This window comes from Gekko japonicus, unplaced genomic scaffold (assembly GCF_001447785.1).
Source record: "Gekko japonicus isolate JY-2015 unplaced genomic scaffold, Gekko_japonicus_V1.1 scaffold334, whole genome shotgun sequence".
In the NCBI taxonomy this organism is placed as follows: Eukaryota; Metazoa; Chordata; class Lepidosauria; order Squamata; family Gekkonidae; genus Gekko; species Gekko japonicus.
Genome location: NW_015173683.1, coordinates 858,820 through 879,358, shown reverse-complemented (window position 1 = coordinate 879,358; position 20,539 = coordinate 858,820). Strand labels below are relative to the sequence as shown.

General features: G+C 40.6%; 1 protein-coding gene across 1 annotated transcript in view; it reads right to left on the bottom strand.

Moving 5' to 3' along the window:
* Positions 1-20,539, bottom strand: part of KIF5C (kinesin family member 5C) — a 162,716-nt gene that overhangs the window by 27,294 nt on the left and 114,883 nt on the right. Inside the window, exons 12-15 of the mRNA XM_015423070.1 lie at positions 14,900-15,075; positions 13,427-13,495; positions 10,294-10,500; positions 5,716-5,862 (exon numbers count right to left, since the gene is read on the bottom strand). Of these exons, the coding sequence (XP_015278556.1) occupies positions 5,716-5,862; positions 10,294-10,500; positions 13,427-13,495; positions 14,900-15,075 (599 nt within the window). The remainder of the gene's footprint in view (positions 1-5,715; positions 5,863-10,293; positions 10,501-13,426; positions 13,496-14,899; positions 15,076-20,539) is intronic.

The following is a 20,539-nucleotide window of genomic DNA, read 5'->3' as shown; positions in this document are numbered from 1 at the left end:
CAATAAAAGGTCACCTGGAAATGGCCTTTGTTGTCATTCTGCTGGAGGGGCAGAAATATGCTTGTGTTTGCCTCAGAGATTGAACTAACAAGCATCTTGGATTCAAATTCAAATTTTTAACAATACAGATAAAGCAAGGGAGAGCAAGAAACCCAGACTAGGGCAATCTAAACTAGTCTCCAGGAAATATCACATGAAAATACAGCGCCACCAGAGAATGCTGGGGAACCGTAACAAAACAACAATATTTTAATCAATACTTGGTTCCCTCTAGCTACTGCCTTTCAGGACCATTTGCACAATGGTATAGTCACTGCCTCTCATAGTTTGTCTACATGAGTCTGGACTAGTGCAGTTATGAATTCAAGGTTTTTCTTCTTAGCAAAATGCAGCTGTACCTTAACATGTTTGCTATGTGTTGGTACTGCTGGTGCCCAAACCAACTTCAGTACATATCACCAACCACTACACATGTACGAAGGTGGAGAAGATGGCCAGTAAACAGAGAAAGCCAAGAAAGCATTGCTTTAACTCTCAATTATGGCTGCAGGGCATCCTATGGTGGTAGTATATTCAGTGTGCAACGATGTGCAATGATCCAATAATACCAGACATCACCTACCAGAAAATTATACAAAATATTTCTTAGTGACCAGATTAAATCTCCTAAGACTTTGCTGGTTATCTGTTTAAGCTAATATTAAAAATTCAGATATTATTGTGAATAATGTTTATTATTTAATGTTTATTACGAAGTTAAGTCAAGAAGAAAACCTTAAAGAGCACTTGACCATCACAGTGGCCATTTCTGCACTTTTCTGTGGTTTTACAAAATTGTCATGTAAACTTAAGCATTTGTACCTTCATTATGTAACACGAGAATAAATCTTAATGAGACTAGGAAGTGTGCATGATACAATCCAGAACCTGTAGTATGTGCTTAACTATTTATAGAAATACTGTAAACCAACTGGTCAGGGAAAACACTTTTCCTCTTTATTCAAATTGTGACTGTCTTCTCATCTTTTCCTATGTACACGGGTTAGGTCACTATTATAAAAGAGGACATGAACTCAGGGACAGTACTTACACCATATCTGTGCCATCCTATGCAGAGGTTACACCTTTCTAAGCTTACTGATTTCAACCGAATTAGAAGGATGTAACTCTGCTTAGAGTGGGACTGCATAGCCCCCTACAAGAGCACTGGAAATACAGAAGCAGAGGAAGGGCTCCACAAAGTGATACAGTATCTGAAAGCCACTCAGCACATGGATTACTCAACCATGTGAGGTCTCTCCCACCACTGTGACAGGAATAGAGTCTCTCCACATGGTCTATGATTCATGTAACAAGCAACTTTCAGCTCCCGCACCTAGAAAAAAGTTTCCAGCAGCTTCCCACATGGCAGATGTAACAGGAGAACCTTCAAGTAATTAGAATATTACAGCTTAAATAACGTTTTTGCAAGTACTGAGAAAGATTTTATCAATAAATAATACATAAAAGAGAGAGTGCGTCAGATGTACGCTAAATTTGTTCCTGCAGACAGCCTGAAAAATAATAATAGTATACATGATGGGGGTAAACTACGTTGTGGATCTACATAACATGCAAAATGAAAAGTCAGGTTTCTCTGAACCAAAACAGATGCAACTGGCACTTCTGCGATTCTTTCTCCTGTCCTCTCTCCTCCCCCACCCCCAATTAAGATCAGCCACAGGAGGCTGGAACTGGAAGCAGAGTACTGTCAGAGGGAAGTCTGCCTACTTTCCCTCCACTTCTTGTAGACTCCTGATTTCTGTCTCCCATGGCTGCTTTTCACTAAAAAGAAAAAAGTCAAAGAATCACAGAACTGTCCAGGTTACGGGCCTTAATCTCCAGTAAACGAACCAATAAATTTCTTCCCTTTTGAGGCCAACTAAACCAGAATCAGATTTGATCTCCCTCCTGGACTGTACAGGGCAGGAAATAAAGCAATTTGGCCAGCTCAGGAAATAAAGCAAGGTTTGTGTGATGCACAAGAGGCTGTCCTGCCCCAGAAGGGAAAAAAGAGCCACTCAGCTGAGCTTACTGGAGGGCTCCTCCAGCATCCAATCACCTTTCAGAAGGGGGATGGAATGCTGGGAGGAAGCACAGCAGTAATTTAGTTCGGGTCTCTCTCTACTACTCTCTGAAACCACGGCTAATTTAAGTTAATGTGCCTCAGCCAGGTGTGTCTGTTGTGGGGAGGGGAAGCTCTGAGACACCTTTGGGTAGTGAAGGGCGGAGTATAAATCCAATCACTTCTCTTCGTCTACTTGTCTGCCTGGAGACCTGTGCTGCTACAAACATGGACAGCTTCAAGAGGAAATTATATAAGAATATGGAGCAGAAGTCCATCAGTGGCTATTAGCCACAAGGTATAGATAGGAACTCACAGGCTGGGGCAGGAGATGCACTGTATTCTTGGTCCTCGGGGAGGGGGGCAATAGTGGGAGGGCTTCTAGTGTCCTGGCCCCACTGCTGGACCTCCTGATGGCACCTGGTATTTTTGGCCACTGTGTGACAGAATGTTGGACTAGATGGGCCATTGGCCTGATCCAGCATTGGCTTCTCTTACATTCTTATGTTTTTATCTGTTCTTTGAAACCAATAAATCTTCTGTATAGTTAATATACAATTCTTGCATCTGATCTCCATATTCTATTTGCTCGTCACAAAACTTACCTCACAGCAGCAAACCCTAAGCTGCCTTTAGAACACCTGGTAGCTGAGGTTTATGGTTTAAAACAAACCTAGCTCCCCCAAAATCACAGGAGGTTGTGTGGGTCTGCTCAGATCATAGAAATGGCCTGTCACAGTTCTATACATTAGTTAAAACTGAACAATACCTAACATTTCCCAACCACAATGAGTCTTAATGTGCTACATAAATGTTTTAAAGATTTAGCTCTTTACTTACTATTGATTGTTCTATTTGCACTTGTACCAGGATTCAAAAAACTATAAATAGTCCAAAGGGACTGTAGACATGTTTGTATCCCTCATTTTACAAGCTGCTCTTGAAATATTAAAGGACTTTCAAAATCAGTTTGTAAAAGACGTCAGCTATTCAAAGCCAAACAGGCCACTGGGCAAGTACGAGCTTCTTCCAGCAAATCTACAATGCAACCCAATGCAGAGCCACTTCAGTCTAAGCCCACTGAAGACAAAAGGCTTAGACTGAAGTAACTGGGCATGGGGTTGCACGATTAAGCAACTCTTTGGATCCTGTCTGCTGATGGATAAGCAAACAGCAGCTGAGAATTAGAATAGTCTTTCAAGACACTTCCAGTTTTGGGGACTTGCTGGATGGGCACACTCCATCTCACTCTAACGTGAGCGCCCCATTATCGCTGCAGATGGGAGGGGTCCCAGATGATTCTGGGCCCCCCGAGAGCCCTTGTAGGGGGCTCATAGCCCGGGGCGTGAGGGGTGCCTCTTCTAAGGTGGTAGATGAAGAATTGAGGCTCTCCTTTACCTCTATAGGCCCTGCCACCACAAAACCACCATGGACGCAGAGGCATATGCCAGAGAAAGTGAGCAAGAGATCTAGTGCCTTGTTGCTCCCACCCAGCCCATGAAGCAAACATCGGGATGAACTGTGAGTTTGAGCATTTTTAACTAACTAAGCGGAGAAGCGATCAACCGCCCGAAAGCCCTAATTCGAATCGGTAGAGGAGGAGGAGTGGGGAATCCTCCCCTGGGGGGAAATTGCAGCGTATAAAGTGAAGGGCAGAGAGCCAGTTGATGCTGGGGGGGAAATCAACATAGCCAAAGAGGATATAGACCAGCTCAGAGCGCAATTAAATAAACAGACATTCAGAGTGTCCAAATGAACCTTTTCTTATGTAAACAATGTATCTGCAAGGAGATAAAATGGTGCCAAAAAGACTTCTTCTCCAGGAATTGCCAGCTCACAGTCATCGAGACACAAGCTGGAAGTGCCTACTGACTTCCCAAACATGTTAACTATGGCTTTGCACCCTCTCTGGACCAGATGACTAATTTCAACAGTAAATTTGATGATCTTCAGAAACAGCCGAAAGAAACAACTACCAAGAAATAACTCATAAAACGGTTGTACAAGTTGAAGCTAAGCCAAATTTGATAAATCAGAGACTGGAGGTGGTAGAAAAAGAGTGGATTTCCGACAAGGAGCAGCTATTACAACTTCAAATGGAGAAATCATTATATGTCTTGAGGTTCCAGGGTATCTCAGAACAAAAAGGGGAGAATTTGAAAGAGATATTAAGTGAAGCATTGGCACCAGTGACAGATTTGAAAGTGGAACTGATACAAAGTGATATGGATATGGTTTATCGAACCTACCCAGATTTCGTTAAGAAAAATAAACTGCCTGGTGAAGTATTTGTTAAGTTCTCCAAGAGATCACCGAGAGACACAATCTTAAAAGCTACTAATGGGATAACCCTGATAATCCAAGATGAAGAAATCCAAATACTAAAAGACATTCCATTTGAAATACAAAAGTGGAGGAGACAGTATAAAAATTTAACTTCTTTTTTTATGCAAACAAACCATCCCCTACTAGGCTTGCCAAGTCCCCCCGAGGGGGTGGGGAAACCCCCGCCCCAGAGGCCCGTTCCCTGCCACCCGCGGATCGGGCCCCGGGGCGAACCCCACCCCAAAAGTACACGACGTGCATGTCACCCGGAAGTGACGCGACCACGCCGGGCACGCCGGGGGCGGGGCCACAGTCATCCGAGGGAAAACTCTATGCAAAATAATATGTAGTTTAACTCTGAAAGTCTTTTATATGTTTGTTATATGAGAAACTGGCTTACATCTATTTTGGCTATATATGCTTGCTTTAGTTTGACTCTATATTAATCTTAAACAGTTATATTTCTCATATATTTTTTAATTTACTTTAAGGTTGGGAAATACAATATGCTACTTATATAATTACGAAATATGATCCTTGCTTTAGCTTTGTATTTTAGTCTTAGCCCCTTTTTCCCTTTCCTTGTAGTATGTGTAGTGGAAAAACAATTAAAAAACTTTAAAAAAAAGAATCGTCTTTCAAATGCTATATTTGTGACCTATGGAACACTGCACTTGTATTCCCAGGACATAACTATGGCTGTTACAATGGACTGACAGGTACTCTTTTTATACAGTCCAATGTCTATCAAGGCTCCAATAGCTTCCCTATTAATTTAAATGGAGATATGCAGTCTGAAAGCATAGATGCACACACTGGTCCTCTGTTAAATGCAGTGGGGAAGCAGACATCTGCAGGGGTTCCACGTGCATCTGAGTATATATGTAATCCTGCATTGAGGCAAATAGGTGTGGTCCAATCCACCAAGCATTACATTTTCAGAGGTTACAACAGGAAAAAATCAGCTGAAATCAGGGGTCATTTGGAGGGGGGACGCCATCCCCCCGGGTGAGGTGCGGGAGGGTGGGGCCTGGAGCTCCCTGCTGGTGCCCGCTGGAGGTCGCTGCCGGCTGTGGGGAGGACACACTTCCAGTGATGTCAGGGTGTGTGGCATATGCTAATGAGTTATGCTAATGAGTCCCCCTAGCTCTTTTTCTACGAAATGACCCCTGGCTGAAATCCAACTTCGGTCTTAACTGCCTTTTAAAAGAGGAGCAGCTCATTTGCACTAACATCATCCAGAAATGAAGCATTGTTCTTTTAACCCCTCATACTACTCAACTTACTGTTTTAACATCATTGGTACCAATGATTCCTCCAATCTCTCCAAGGTCCTTGAGCAGTAAATTCAAGATCTCAGTAGCTCTCTTTTTCTGATGGTTATTAAGGTCTTGCAATTGACTCAGCTCTCTCTGTGTAGACATCAGCGAGGACTGCAAAGCAATTTATGCACAGTGTTACAAGCTTACCCATTTATCCTAACCACAATGAATAGCAACAAGAAAGCTACTTTGAACTTTGTGCAAAATGTGGCTACGTCCATTTGCTATTGACATTTCCTGTGTTCAGCATGCAAAGTACAAAAGGCTTGCTCCCCAAGCCCTGAATGTATCATCAAAAGTCCTTTGGGAAAAAATACAGTAATTCAAATTTGCTAAACAATATTTGAAACATTTTAACCTCTTGCCGCCAATTTTTTTTTCCTGTGAAAAAAGTAGAGCTGCCACCCATTACTTTGATATGAGCCTAGGATTCCTGGGTGGCAATAGGGGGTGGCCACAGTCTACTGAGTCTCTGTGGCACCCCCAAGATGTTTTGTTAGCCAGAGTCCCAATTTTGAGTGCACCTGATGCTGGGTACCTGAGACAGAACAGGGATTCTGTTGGTGTACCACCCACCTCCCTGCCCAACAGTCTCCCTGCCCGCGCTCACAAGATGTTATCTCAGACTTGGTGTTGAGGAACCCATGGTTGTTGTCCTTGGGGACTTCATGGCTCATGTCCATGCTGAGGCTGCCCTAGTGAGAGCAGCTCAGGACTCCATGGCCACAATGAAAACCATGGGACTGTCCCCTAATGGACTGTCAATCTGGCAGAGTCAATATGGATGCTATACTGGAAACTACTCCAGTGATGATATACTTGCACACCACACTGACAACATAACATTAAAAAAATTGCATACAACCTCCCCACTTTCCGGTGATCAGATATGAAAAGTTTCCGGTACATGTATTACTAAAGATAAATCTGAATGGAGTGGGGGAAACAAAAGCTATTTGGTGCCCACTTTAGTCTTAGCTAAGGATAGATGGTAACTAAAGCTTGCAGAAAACAAAATCTTGCAGAATTCTATGAGTCAAAACTAAGTGTAGCCTTTTTAAATACCACAGACTGGCAAGGAGATTGGAACAACTGATTGTACTGTAGCAATAAAATGCCTTTTACCAATCTCAGTCTTTACAGTGCTTCTGTGGTGCGCAGCTGCATGCAAATAATCTTACTTTCACAACAGTACCTTGAAGACAAGCATTTAAAACAGCACCCCAATGCTAGCCAACTCTTAAAAAAAAAGCATATGCATCAGCTTTCCCTGATTTCATTTCTGCTGAAAGAATATTAAATTGTAACAAAGCCCACCCTTCTTGTTCATGCCAATGCTCTTCCAATTAAATTTTCACAAAGAAACTGCTTCCCAGTGACTGGTAAGCAGGGGAATGTAATTTATGTAATGTAGCCTTCTAATACCTGTCACGGCAGAACCTATTTCAATGAAAAAAATGTAAAAAATTGATGTACCCTTTCAGGTTTCAGTGCTATGACTGCAGGGTAAATGTCAATTGAAATGCTAACTTCTATACTACAATCCTAAGCGTTTTGCAGCTCTTCTGTATCAGGCTGGCTGCATATTAGCTTAGTAAAGAAAGAGCCCCTTGTGTCCTATTTTGATGGCAGTAAAGGCCTAAAGATAGGATTATATCAGAAACTAATCTGCCTGTCTACTCTGAACACAAGCATACTTGCTAAGCAGCTAGCCTCATCACCAATATTTACGCAAAATATAAATGTGCCATTCAGGAAATGATAGTTGCTGCTATTAAAGCTATTAGCAAGCTGAAGCAGAAATGCTTTGTGAATTCAACTATTTAAAATCTTTGAAATTTTCCCAACATGTTGATGATTCACAGTTATACTATGCAGCTTTCCAATTCACTATCAAGCAGCTTGCAGTTCAGAGTATCTTCAAGGCAGACACACAACTGAACATTTGTATGTGAAAACATGTGCATGTATACACACATACATCCATATTCACACTCTTTAAGGTCTAGGACAGCAGCCTGTTTTCCTTTTCTCAAACAGGTACGGGTAGCAGCTGTTGTTCCAAAACTTTGAAAAACTCTCTGCTGACACACTAGAGAGTCCCTCATTTGTTAGGAAAATATAAAAGACTGGCTGTTTTCAATAATTATTTTAAATACATAAAAATGCTATGATAGGAGTGTCTCCAGCAATTTAAAATTGTCATTGCTGTTTTTATAAGTAGATCAGGACTGATCTGGAGTCACTGTTTTACTGCTTTTTATAATTATTAATTTTTGCATTGTAAACCACCTTGAACAAATTGGCTGCAATGGGATGTAAAAATCTAATACAACGATCCAGTCTCCTGGAAAACTAAATGATGACTGAAAGCTTTATTGGAAATCAACACCACAGATTTCAAATTTTCAGTCATTTTAGGTATGACATAAAATATTGCCTTTCTCCAGGCAAGGAACAGTTTTAAGCAACTATGACGTGAGCACTAACTCTGGAATCAATCAACTTATTTGCAGGACGAGCTGGATGGGAAATTATTGCCAGGTCCTAGAGCAATTATATAGCAGTGTAAGAAGGGCAGAGGTAATGTGCGAGACTGAAACCATTTATGTGGAACCCCAAAACATGGATAGCTTGCAAATCAGGATGCTATAACCACCAGGCTTCTTTCCTAGCATGATGAGGCAACAATCCCAGAAACACAGGCTAATAGATTCTTTGAATATGCTACTAAAGCTGAATGTCTATCACAGTTACCTGTGAGCAGCCTCCATTGAACTTATTTATTTATTTTATTCAGCTTATATCCCACCCTATCCCATAAGCAGATCTGATTTTGAATAAAGATGCATAAGGAACAAGCAGTTAACGTAACAGTTGAAACGTTAAGTTAGGAGTCATATGGAACATCTAGTGGGCCTCTAGAACTGGGAGACCCAATGCTCAACTGATGTGATTGCTCCTGAGCATCCTCTCTCCAATGTTGAAGATCATTTGGCCCTCACTCACAGTGGAACTAGAGCTCATGAAGGGCAAGGGAAGGTGATTAGAGTGATGGTGAAGGAAAACTTGTGTTTCGTCAGACTCAGCCTAGAATGCATTTGAAAGCCTACGCTGCTACTTCTGTGCTGCCATCGTATCTACACAGTAATGCTCTTTAGGGTTCTAAGAGGCCTTTTACAAGGTGTCCACCAGAACAGATAGTTGAACCCTTTAGAGCTCATCATGACCAATCTGCTAGGCATTCTATGGACAAAACGGCTTGTATCCAATTCAATTTGGACTGTGCCTTGTTACAACAAATATCCCTGAGGTTTCCAGTTGTCAGGTTAATGTGGATAGTTTTCATTAAATCAACCTGAAGACAAGAATACAATACTTGGAGAGAGAAGATCTATTTATTTATTTATTAAAACATTTATATCCCACCTTTTTTCAGTGAAAATCAAAAATAAATTAGCTAACCCTAAATCTCTCCCCTCCCCCCCTTAAAAGACACCAGCTGTTCAAAGCCCCGACAAACAGGCAGGCCTTGTACTGCCTCCTGAAAAGCTCCAAGGAGGGGCTTGTAGTGGGTGCACAGAGACATATGGAAGGAGACCACTTGTCCATTAGACCTGTGCCCTTCATGGCTAGTGAAATGGCCCAGAGAAGGGCTGACTAGTTGAATGGTGCTAATTATTGATCATTCAGTGCTAAAAGAGGCAATAATTAGATTCCTCCCGAAGAAACCATCATTAGATAGCGCAGCGCAAAACAAATTATAGACTGGTATCCGACTTCCCTTTTGAGGGGAAGGTCCTCAGAAAAGGTTGTAGTGAAGCAACTCCAGGCATTCCAATGAGTGTACTTACATAATTTTCAATCTAGATTCAGATTTATGGAAGAGAAACTGCCTCAGTTGCCATGATTTATGCTGGTAAACCAACAGGCAAAATGTGTTGATCCTCCTGGACCTCTTGGCAGCCTTTAATCCCATTATCCTTCTGGTCCAGCTGGCTAAAATGAGACTGGGAGGCTTAGCACTGGAAATGGTTTAATTCCATCCTGCAAGCAGGCACTAAAAACATATGAAAAACTGTCTCCATCCATATCAACCAACCTGAGACTTAGCTCAGGGGGGCTTTCTCTGGAAAACAGCCTTGAAAGAAGTTTGGATGCCGGGAACCCAGATGAGGGTTTTTGTTGTTGTTCCCTGAATGTGACCCTACTTCAGGATGTGAAGAAAAGCTACTTTCCTGGGTGCATCAGGAAAAAAGCCACTTTCTTCTGGATGTGTCTGAAAACCTGCTTTTCCCAGAAGGTCTCTGAATTGGATCAATGAGCAATGGTGCACGGGGGGTGGGGGTGGAAAACTGACTGTTAGCATTGCTGGAAAATGATGTTTTGACACAATTCTATCATATTTTACTGGTTACATTGTAAATGGCCTTGGGGATTTTTTAAAGTTGGAATCTGATCAATAAATAAACTAACTATATAATAAACATGCATGCACGTGCACACAAAAAAGTACACAGGAAGACAGAGGGTTGTTCCTACTGTTTTCTGTTGAAGTTCGTCAGCTAGTTGTTCATTAGCTCTTAACTTGTCCTCCACTTCTTGTGATTTCTGGTCATAATTAACAGCTAATTCCTCCAGTGCCTGAAGAACTTCTTTCACTTCCTCTTTCGCAGCCTCATTTTCAATCTGAAGTCGAGTCAGTTCCTCCTGGATCTTCTCATAATCTCTCCTAGTGGAGGCCAAGAGCTACAAAGAGATAAAGATTTTCAGGTTTTATAACATCTAAGCTTAAAAAGAGGTCTAGAGGAAACAATTAACAGAAATCAAAATCAAAAAAGAAATTAACCCTGACTGTTTCCTGGAAGGCCAGATACTGAAGCTGAAGCTCAAATACTTGGCCACCAAATGAGAAGGGAGCACTCACTGGAGAAGACCCTGATGCTGGGAAAGATTGAAGGTCAAAGAAGACTGGGACAGCAAAGGATGAGATGGTTAGACAGTGTCATAGATGCAACGAACATGAAATTGAGCAAACTTCAGAGGACGGCAGAAGACAGGAGGGCCTAGCATGACATGGTCCATGGGGCCGCAAAGAGGCGGACTCGACTATGCGACTGAACAACAACAACAAAATTATATCAGGAGGCTACAAAGACAACACTAAATATAATATCAAAAGTAGGTACAGTGTCTGAAGAGGCCTCCGGTGAAACACCCCAGTGAAAGCCAGAAGTGATTATGCATAGGCCCATATAAGTGCTCTTCGAAATCAGCTTCTTTTAGTAGCCAGCATAAATAATCTTTATACAGAAGACCATGACAACTTGAATTAAAGGCTCAGAAAAGAATTCTAGTACATTGTATGCTGCTATTCAGGGGCAGGTGGGGAACAACTATGAGTGAGGGAGCAAGCACTGACCACCAGGAATACCCAGCACATTCACCTAATGTTTCTTCTCCTTAACTGAGAAGGATGCAGTTGTATATCAAACACACCAGAAGGTTCTAAAAAGTCATATTACACTTATTTCCTCTATTATGTGTAAAACCATGTGTTTTGTAAATTGGATAAACCAAGGGTCCCTAACCTGCGGCCCACAGGTCACATGCAGCCCCTGAGCTCTTTCTGTGAAGCCTTCCAACCTGTTTTTTGCTACTATCACCCTCAAGGCATTTTCCTTCAGACCCACACTGCTCTTCCTGCCTCAAGAGGCACCATCTACTTCCTTTCCCTTTCTTGCAAAAAACATAATGCCAACATTGTTTCTTCTGGTCTCCATGGTTCCTTCTTTCAGCCCCCTTTTGGTCTTATCCTCCACACTAGCATTTTGGTCATTCTGGATGCTTTGCTAGCCATCAAAGCTCAGGTACCTGTACCACTGCGGAAAGCATATTCTCAAAGATGTGTAAATCAGTAGAAAATCTTGGTCTGGGTTGGAATAAATTGAAAAGCATCACAACTGATGGTGCAAGAAATATGGTGGGAAGTAAAACTGGTACAGGTGCAAGAATCAATGAAGAGATACTGAAATTAAACAGTACACTTCCCATGCAATTTCACTGCATCACCATCAGCAAGCCTTGTGTAATAAGGTTCTTCAGTGGGAAAGTGTGATGCATATTGTTGTATCCAACATTAAATACATCAGACCTCATGGCCTTGCTCATTTTCAGTTTCAAAATTTTCTCTCAGAGATAGATGCAGAATATGGAGATGTATTGTACCATGCAGAAGTCAGGTGGCTTAGCAGAGGCAAAGTCCTCATTGACCTTTAAAAGATTACTTTTGATCTAAATAGGTAGGTTAATATTTTTGTTACATTTTGACTTAAGATGTGGCTCTCTTTAGGCATTGGGCACTCTAATGTGGCCCCCATGTACCATTGGGGGCTCTTGAGATAAACTAACTTTTGTTACATTTTGACTTAAGATGTGGCTGTCTTTAGGCATTGGGCACTCTAATACTACTTCTATTGAAAGAGCCATCTGATGAGGAAAGCCATCAAGGTTCCAAGTATTTTTGGCTGCTGGCTAATCAACATGAATGCAATAAAAACCCGATTCTCTTTTGTACAGTGGCTAAAGATTTAGGTGTTTCATTAATCAGAAACCTCTCACTTGCTATTAATGTTATCTAAACTATAAGAGTGCTTTGTCTGAAACTTAAAGCCATGTCCATTGCATTAGAAGGCTGACATTTTCAAATACTGCAATTCATTAAAAGCTATATTTCCTTCAAGCAACATAAAACACGCAACGTCCAAAATATTAGTGTTTGTAAAAGGGAGTAATCTGCAATCAGCTGAAATTAACCCAACAGACTAAAATACAAGCAACAACTATGAATCTATTATGTTGATCTTATACAGAATAGACAGAATTTTAGCCTATATCCTTTAAAATTAAAGCATGGGAAAGTTCAGATTCAACATAGCCCCAACAAGCATTTTTGAGACAAAGTGAATCAGTGTAAAGAATATTAGAACAGTGTGTTCCCACTCTGAACAGTTATGTTAGCAATAAATCTCCTAGCTTAATCAGCCAGAAATAAGTGTTCTGGCTAATTAAGGCAAACCCTAATTAAGGCAGACACCCCACTGTCCAAATACCAGTGAGCTAATCACAAACTGTTGTAGAGAATGGGTGAATTGTTTTCTGCATTAGAGAAGATGGTAAACTGGAATAAGCCTTGAGAGAGTTTTGAGTACATGCTTTGCATACAGAAGATCCCTGACTCCATCCCCAGCATCACTGGTTAAAGAATACAGGTTGGGAAAGACCTGTCTTTACCCTGAGACCTTGGAGAGCTACTACCAGCCAAAGAAACAATACAGAGCTACATGGACCAATGGCATAGGGCAGCTTCACGTGTCCCTCAAGGGACCAGATCTGGCTGAAAGGCCTCCATTCCTGGCCCTTATGTGAAAGGAAGTAGGACTGCATAACATTAAATCAACAAAATGTATGTTTGGGGTCCTCTAGACTTAGGCTTCCAAGTCATGGAGGAGGTTGCACTGAGGCAAGGCTGAACTCTTTGGGGAGAGCAGTTTGTTTTGCCAACTAAACTGGAATTATTAGAAAGCAACATCATTAGCTTTAAAAGGAGAGGGAGGTGAGGCAAGGAATTCCTGCTTCATAAAGCACAAAATTAATTATTTGGGTTACTGTTTACCTCATCTTGATCCAACATTTGTTGCTTTAGTTTCTCAGCCAACTGACTCTGTTGGTTAATTTCATCATCCTGCAACAGATAAAGTGCTATTTATTTATTGCTTTTTCTACAGCTTTTATACAGTGACATAGTAACAAATGAAGTCTGTCTTATCTACTTTAAAATGAAGTCTTGTGCCATGAATAAAAAAACCTCACAAATGCAAAACACAAAACCAATAATATTTTTAGAAGGTAAAAATGTTCTTCAAAGCACAAAATTATAACTATTTATTTATTTATTTATTAGATTTATATACCGCCCTCCCGAAATGAATTCAATCTGCTTAAACAAATTGGATTATGGTGGCAGTAAACATTGCTCGAAATGAAAACTACTCCTAGTAAGAGTTTCAGTCTACTTTCTTTCAACCCCTCCTCAACCCAACATTTATTTTAGATATCAATATGGTGGATTACAACTGTATTATACAATTTTCTCTACTTTCTGCAGGTGAAACTCAAGGATGCTGTAAAATGTGTCACACATTTTTGCAAGGATCACAAATGGTGTTATCACCCTTACTTCTGTGTTTAAAAAACCTGTGCCTTTCATTATATATTATTTATTTAAAATATCTCTATCTCACCTCCAAGACAACTCTCTTCTGGGCATCTTTCCCTCTTAGGTGGAAGGGAATGAATTTCTGAACATATACTATATATACTGAATCTCTTTAAAAAAAATTATCACTTCAAGACCTGATACATTGCTCATGGATGATTTAAGAGCTATGGCAAGATGGAAAAATAAAAAGGAAAATGATCAATTGCCTCTGTTCACAAAAAGGTAGGGATACAACCATCACAGCACTCTCAACAGCAAAGTCTCCCATGTTTGTGAAATGAGCGTTTTCACTATGCAGGCACAGTTCCACTGAGGTGGCAGGCCTGTGTCTTGATTCTACCACTTTACTCTGAAGGTCCCACATGAAAGAAAAGTTGCTACATGTAGAAAACTAACATGTCAGGGACAAGGTCAAGCTACAACGTCTGCCCATGAAATTTCATTTTCTGAACATAGGGAGTGTATCTCACATGGTATAGACCAGAACTAAAAAGAAGCTGGAATTCTCTAAATGTAGCTTCAAGTTGTATAATTTTGTATGGCAAGGCTAATTTGAAGCCATCCTTTCAGGATATATTGTAAATGAAGAAAAAAAGAGATTGGGAAAACAAAAGCTTTTATTAAGCTACTACTTCCTTTTTTATCCTTGAACTAAGCAATAGTTTGATTCTCCATAAAAACCTACTTGACTGGGGCAAATGCATTAATTGTTCAGGACTAGGGGGGAACAGGGTGTTAGTAAATGTTTTTGAGCACTGAACAAGAAGATTTGTACATTTGAGAGATGTGATGACTTTGCTGATAATAGAAACACTGTTTGCAGAAGTAATGTCTCCAGTGAAGAACAAATATTAAGTAATTCCCAACCTTATCATCCAGCTGTCTGTAGAGACTAGTAATCTCTTCCTCATATTTTCGTTTCTCTTCAGCTGAGATGCTAGCCACAACTGGCACAATATTATCAATGATGGGGGTATTGTCACATGGCTCCAAGTTCTTTTGGTCCTTAGCACTAATCTGTTCATCCTCAGGAACAGCTTCTCCTGCAGACAGAATATTCCTCAATATAATCAGTGATAAAGAAGCAGTTCTTAAAAGCTGGACTAAATCTTCATTGGCACTTTAAAGCATTTGACCTATGAGTTCCAGCAGAAGATTTCTGTGCAAGTGGATCCATACATAAAAGGATTATACTGGCAGCTTGCACTATACTTATTCTATCCCAAGTTGTGTTTCCACTTGTGCAAGACACTGTGGAAATAATTACTGGCGACTGGTCTCTGTTGCAGCATATCAGGCTGTATGGTCTGAGCAATCTGAATGGTCCTAAATTTCAGTTTACACATCACTGGATTCAACCATATGTTTCTCTTCTTTTCATGCAACTACACTCAGTGGCCTCTCAGAACTATCATAAACTAGAGATCACCCTTTTGCCCCAAGGATCATAGCTATTTCACCAGAACAGTAACAATCAGATAATTCAACTGGGAAGGAAAACTGCAAATTAAGTATGCGCACAACACAGAGAGGGTTCAATCTGTCCTCTGTGTTTCAGACCACATATCCCTCCAAAGTATCTATATCTTCTACTCAGTAAGAGGTACACAAAAGTGACTACAAATGCTTTTTAAATTGCAAAACGTCTGTCCTCTGTGTTTCAGACCACATATCCTTCCAAAGTATCTATATCTTCTACTCAGTAGGAGGTACACAAAAGTGACTACAAATGCTCTTTAAATTGCAAAACAGGATCTTTAATCTTGAATATGCCCATTAACAGGCCTTTGAAACGTATTATGAATTTCTCCTCACCTGACCAAAATCTCCAGCTTCATGAAACTAACAAATAATCCCTAATCTAGGTTGATAAATATCAGCACATATCTATCTATCTATCTATCTATCTATCTAAAACACTGTTATTCTGCCTTTCTTCTTTAACAAATCCAAAGCAGTGAACAAAAAATATGAACACCACCTGCCAGTAATGGTCTTTATAGCAATTGTTTATACAGTTTAGTCAGATCTGGACCTTTAGCAAGATGCAAGATTACAGGTATTCTTAGTATGGTTCTGATCCTATGGAATGGCCTGCCAGAGCAGCTCCACAGAGTACCTTCTCTTGAGGGTTTCTTTTTTCTTTTTGTAAGGCTTAAGGTTATCCTTTTCAGAACGGAATCTGAAAGTGGATGCCTAATGGGAAGGCAATATAGGTTATTGATAGAATGACTGGTACTCCCATTTTGGGTAGTGATCTATAAGGCTTTGCAAAATACATTTGGGGTTTTTTTTTAATTTGGATCTGTTGCACCCAAAAAAGATCAGTATTCTGAATATTCCTGAATACCAGTATTGGTATTGTATTGGGATTCAGGTAAATATCCAGGAAACCCAATTTTTTTTGGCTCCATTATACCCTATGGGGAGCATCCACATAGGGTATAATGGAAAATTAATCCAGGGGTATTTGGAGCTCAAGGGGGGCTGTTTTTGAAGTAGAGGCACCAAATTTGCAGCATAGCTGCTGGTGCCTCTCCTCAAACCCTCTACCAGGTTTTAAAGAGATTGGACCAGGGGGTCCAATTCTATGGGCCCCCAAATAAGGTGCCTCATCCTCCATTGAAACCAATGGAGGCACAAAGGGGGAACTTGCTGAGTTCACTCGCCAAGTCACATCACAGCAGCAGAACGTGGCAAGTGAACTCAGAAGGCATTTAAAGAGACTGCTGTTTCTTTAAATGCCTTTTAGCCGTGCCCGAATAGAAGCTGAATAATATCAGCTTTTGTTTGGGTGCGGCTATGTCAGTAGCTGAATCAGATTCTCCAGTCTGTGTTTGGCTGAATAAATACCTGAAAAATACTGATAAGGTATTTTTCAGGTATTTATTCAGCTTGGTATATACCAAGCACTAGTGATCTATATTAATTTATCTTTTAGCATTGCTGTTATTGTTATCACTAAAATTATTATTAATTTACTTCTGTATTATGCATGGCATTTTAAGCATACTGAGATACAACATACAATACAACAGTAATTTTTAAAAGAATACAATATAAAGTGTCAACAGCAAACAGAAATATAACTAGCCAAGACAAAAATACATATTAATAGCATTAAAATAAATCCAAATTTTACAGCAGTCATGAAAGGTTATTTCTCATAACAGTCATGGAGATCTGAAAGGTAGCTTCCTTGGTTGGGGTGTAGGCGCAAAAGGCAACAGCTAAAGTGGAAGGGTTTTTTCCCCCACTGCCACCACCTCCAGGATTAGGACAAAAAACACAGCTCTGACTCTTCTTGTTCATTCAGTACCCTGGACAGCAGTCTATTTGTACTAGCTCAGAGAGAAGAAAACAGACAGACTCTGGCCAGAAAGTTTACTCCTTTTTCTTCGCTTCCTTGAGGTAACTATGCTGAAAGGTTTCTATGGCATATACATAAAAAAGGCAGCAGCAACTTACTCCAAGTTAAAGCAAAGATTTGTATTTGGAGACAAAGACAGAAAGGAGTAGGGTACTAGAAAAAGTACGCAGCAACTTACTCCAAGTTAAAGCAAAGAAGAAGTAAAGATCCAATTAGGACATTTAAAAATTCACACAAAATTCAGAGGAAGAAAAAGGAATAAAACCATTAACAGCTAGCAAGATGCATTCCCTATCAGTCTAAAAGATATTATATGGTGGTGTCCACTGGGACCAATCTTCCTCTATGCTTGGTCAGAACAGCAGAGGACTAACTCAAACTGAAATGAACAAAACAGACAGGACAAAACCCAGCACCTGGGTCTTCTTTTCATAGATTATTTGAAATCTGGAGTCCAGCCATCCCATTGGCTTAATTCCCTGTGGGAAACTGGGATTGTACTTTTTCACCTGATTGTAAAAAGGCAGTCAGAGATCTGCAGCAGGAGAGAGAATCAGCAAAAATAATTCCTTCTTCCATCCATAGAAATCCTCCATGGTAGCCAAACCACATGCTGTCATGATAGAGATGCTGTAAGAACTGCCACACTTTGGAGTGTGTCTATCCCACTTTGCACAAAGTGATATCCATCTCCCACTGAGCCTTCCAGTTAGTACCATGGAGTTTTGGCAATACAGACAAACCATCTCATCTTCGTTACAAAGAAAGAGATGATTTTAAGGAGGGATGACTGGCCTGTCACCACAGTAGCAGATAAAACAAATATGCATAAAACTCAGAATTATTCAAACAAGGACAAGAGCAGAACAATACATCAACAATATACTAATGCTAAGTGGAACAGAAATTTCACCTCCAAGTAAGCCTTTAATGGGAGGCTATTCCAGAGTCATCACACACTGCCCTAAAAAGCCCTATCCCATCTCACCTCCTCCTAACTCAGTGGGGACACAAAAAGCACGGTTTCCATAGATGACTTCAATGACTGGAACTAGACAGATAATATGAAAGCAGATGGTTCTTCATGTATCTTGACCCCAAAACTATTATGGGCTTTAGTGCTCAAAATCAGCACTTTGAAGTATACTAAAAGGTGATAAAGATCTTTCAGTACAGAAATAACATGCTCACTGCATGGTATGCTTATTAACACCCCAGCCACAATATTTTGGACCAGATGCATTTTCTAAGGATAGCCCCAGATATACCACATTGTTTTAACTTTAATGAAACCAGAGCACAGATGGCTAACTAGATGGTATAAACACATGATATACTTTGCAATGCTGGATGTACACAATGGAACCAGAACACACAATATTACAAATGTATATAAACAAGTTCTGGAGGGACCACATGGGAGGTAGCAAACTCTAGTCAATGAAAACGAGCAGGGATTTGTGTTAAACCTTTAAGGTGCCACAAGACTCCTATCTGTAAAAATAGGTTTTGTTGTAGGACGTCTCCAAAAGCTGGATCAGAATCATAACAGTTGTGCAACAATGCTGCTTTTGTAATTTCATCTGAAGTTATCTTCAGAAAACTAAAATGAGATGTACAATTAAGCAAACACATTGAAATACTAAAGACGGAATAGACATTAGAGGGTGATAGCTAGATTCTAGCCCAGGGGAGGCCAAACTGCGGCTCAGGAGCCACATACGGCTCTTTTACACATATTGTGCAGCTCCCGGCAGGGCAGCTGGGGAAGCGAAGGGGAGCCATGCTTTCCCTCCCTCCCTTTCTCTTATCTATTTGCTTTCTTTGTTTCTCTCTTTCCACCTTTCTTTTCACCTCTCTCTCTCTTGCTCTTAGACAAATAAATATCATTAGCAAACAAATAAATATAATTTGACTTAATAAATATCATTATCAATATCTGTTTCTACCTTTTTTGCTTTTATTTTTGGCAGTCTCATTTAATGTTAATAAAAGCAAATGTGCACATTTTTTAATAAAAATTTGCTCACGTCTTGCAGCTCTCAAACATCTGGTGTTTATTCTATGTGGCTCTTACATTGAGCAAGTTTGGCCACCCCTGGTCTAGCCCTATAGCACCTTAGAGACCAAGAAATTGAGGGTATAAGCTTTCGAGAGTCAAAGCTCCCTTTGTCAGGTGGAAACCTTATACTCTGAAAACCTTGTTGAACTCTAAGGTGCTACTGGACTCAAATCTAGCTCTTCTACTGCAGACCAACACAGCTACCCTCTGAAACTATCTAGACTCTATCTAGATTCTAGAGGGTGGTAATTATTTCATACCCTGCCATGATTACATGTTATTTTCTGAAACAATATTGAGGAATTTCTGATGGACGATATAATCCGGAAGAGAAACGGTTCCCAAACGGTTTCTGGTCTGTCATTTCAGACAGAACCATTTTAGAACCGGTTCCCTACCGGAATACATTTGTAATTTCAGACACAAACACTTCTGTCCGGTTTAGGAAACGGGGATGAAGCGTTTTACCTGTCAACCGCTTCCAAGTAGTCTTCAGTTTCCTCTCCCGGTTCTGATGCGCCTTTTCCCGCTGTTTTTCGCCCACGCGGGCGATCTCCAGCTTTTTGGGGGGAGGGGGAACGTTCACTTTATAGCATTATAGCGCTATCTCTCCCTTATAATAAAGCAGTAGTGGGGACCAACATTCTAAAATGCCCGCCTTTAGTGTTTGACCGGAAGAACTGCCACTCAGAAGACACTGGCTGGGTTGACTGGCTGCTTTGTGCAGTCCCGCCCAGCATTTCAAGGTCTTTTGCATATGGAAGCTGATTGGACTTCACTCCATTCCACACCTCAAACTCCCCCCCCGCAAGGCAGTTGAAATTTTCAGTTGCATATGGGAACTACTGTATTCTGAGGTAACATATGTCCTCACTCACAACACATCACTTCCCCTTTAAAAGAAACAAACCCAATAACACAATCACGCCACACCACAAAGAAGACAGATCACACCAGAAGCAGAATACCTCAAGGCAAAAAATGATAGGAAAAGGTGCCAGCAGTCACCCCATTACTGCCACAGATGGTGTGCAGGTCCCAGGTTCATGTTTTAAAAGCTGCCTGGGGGACTATG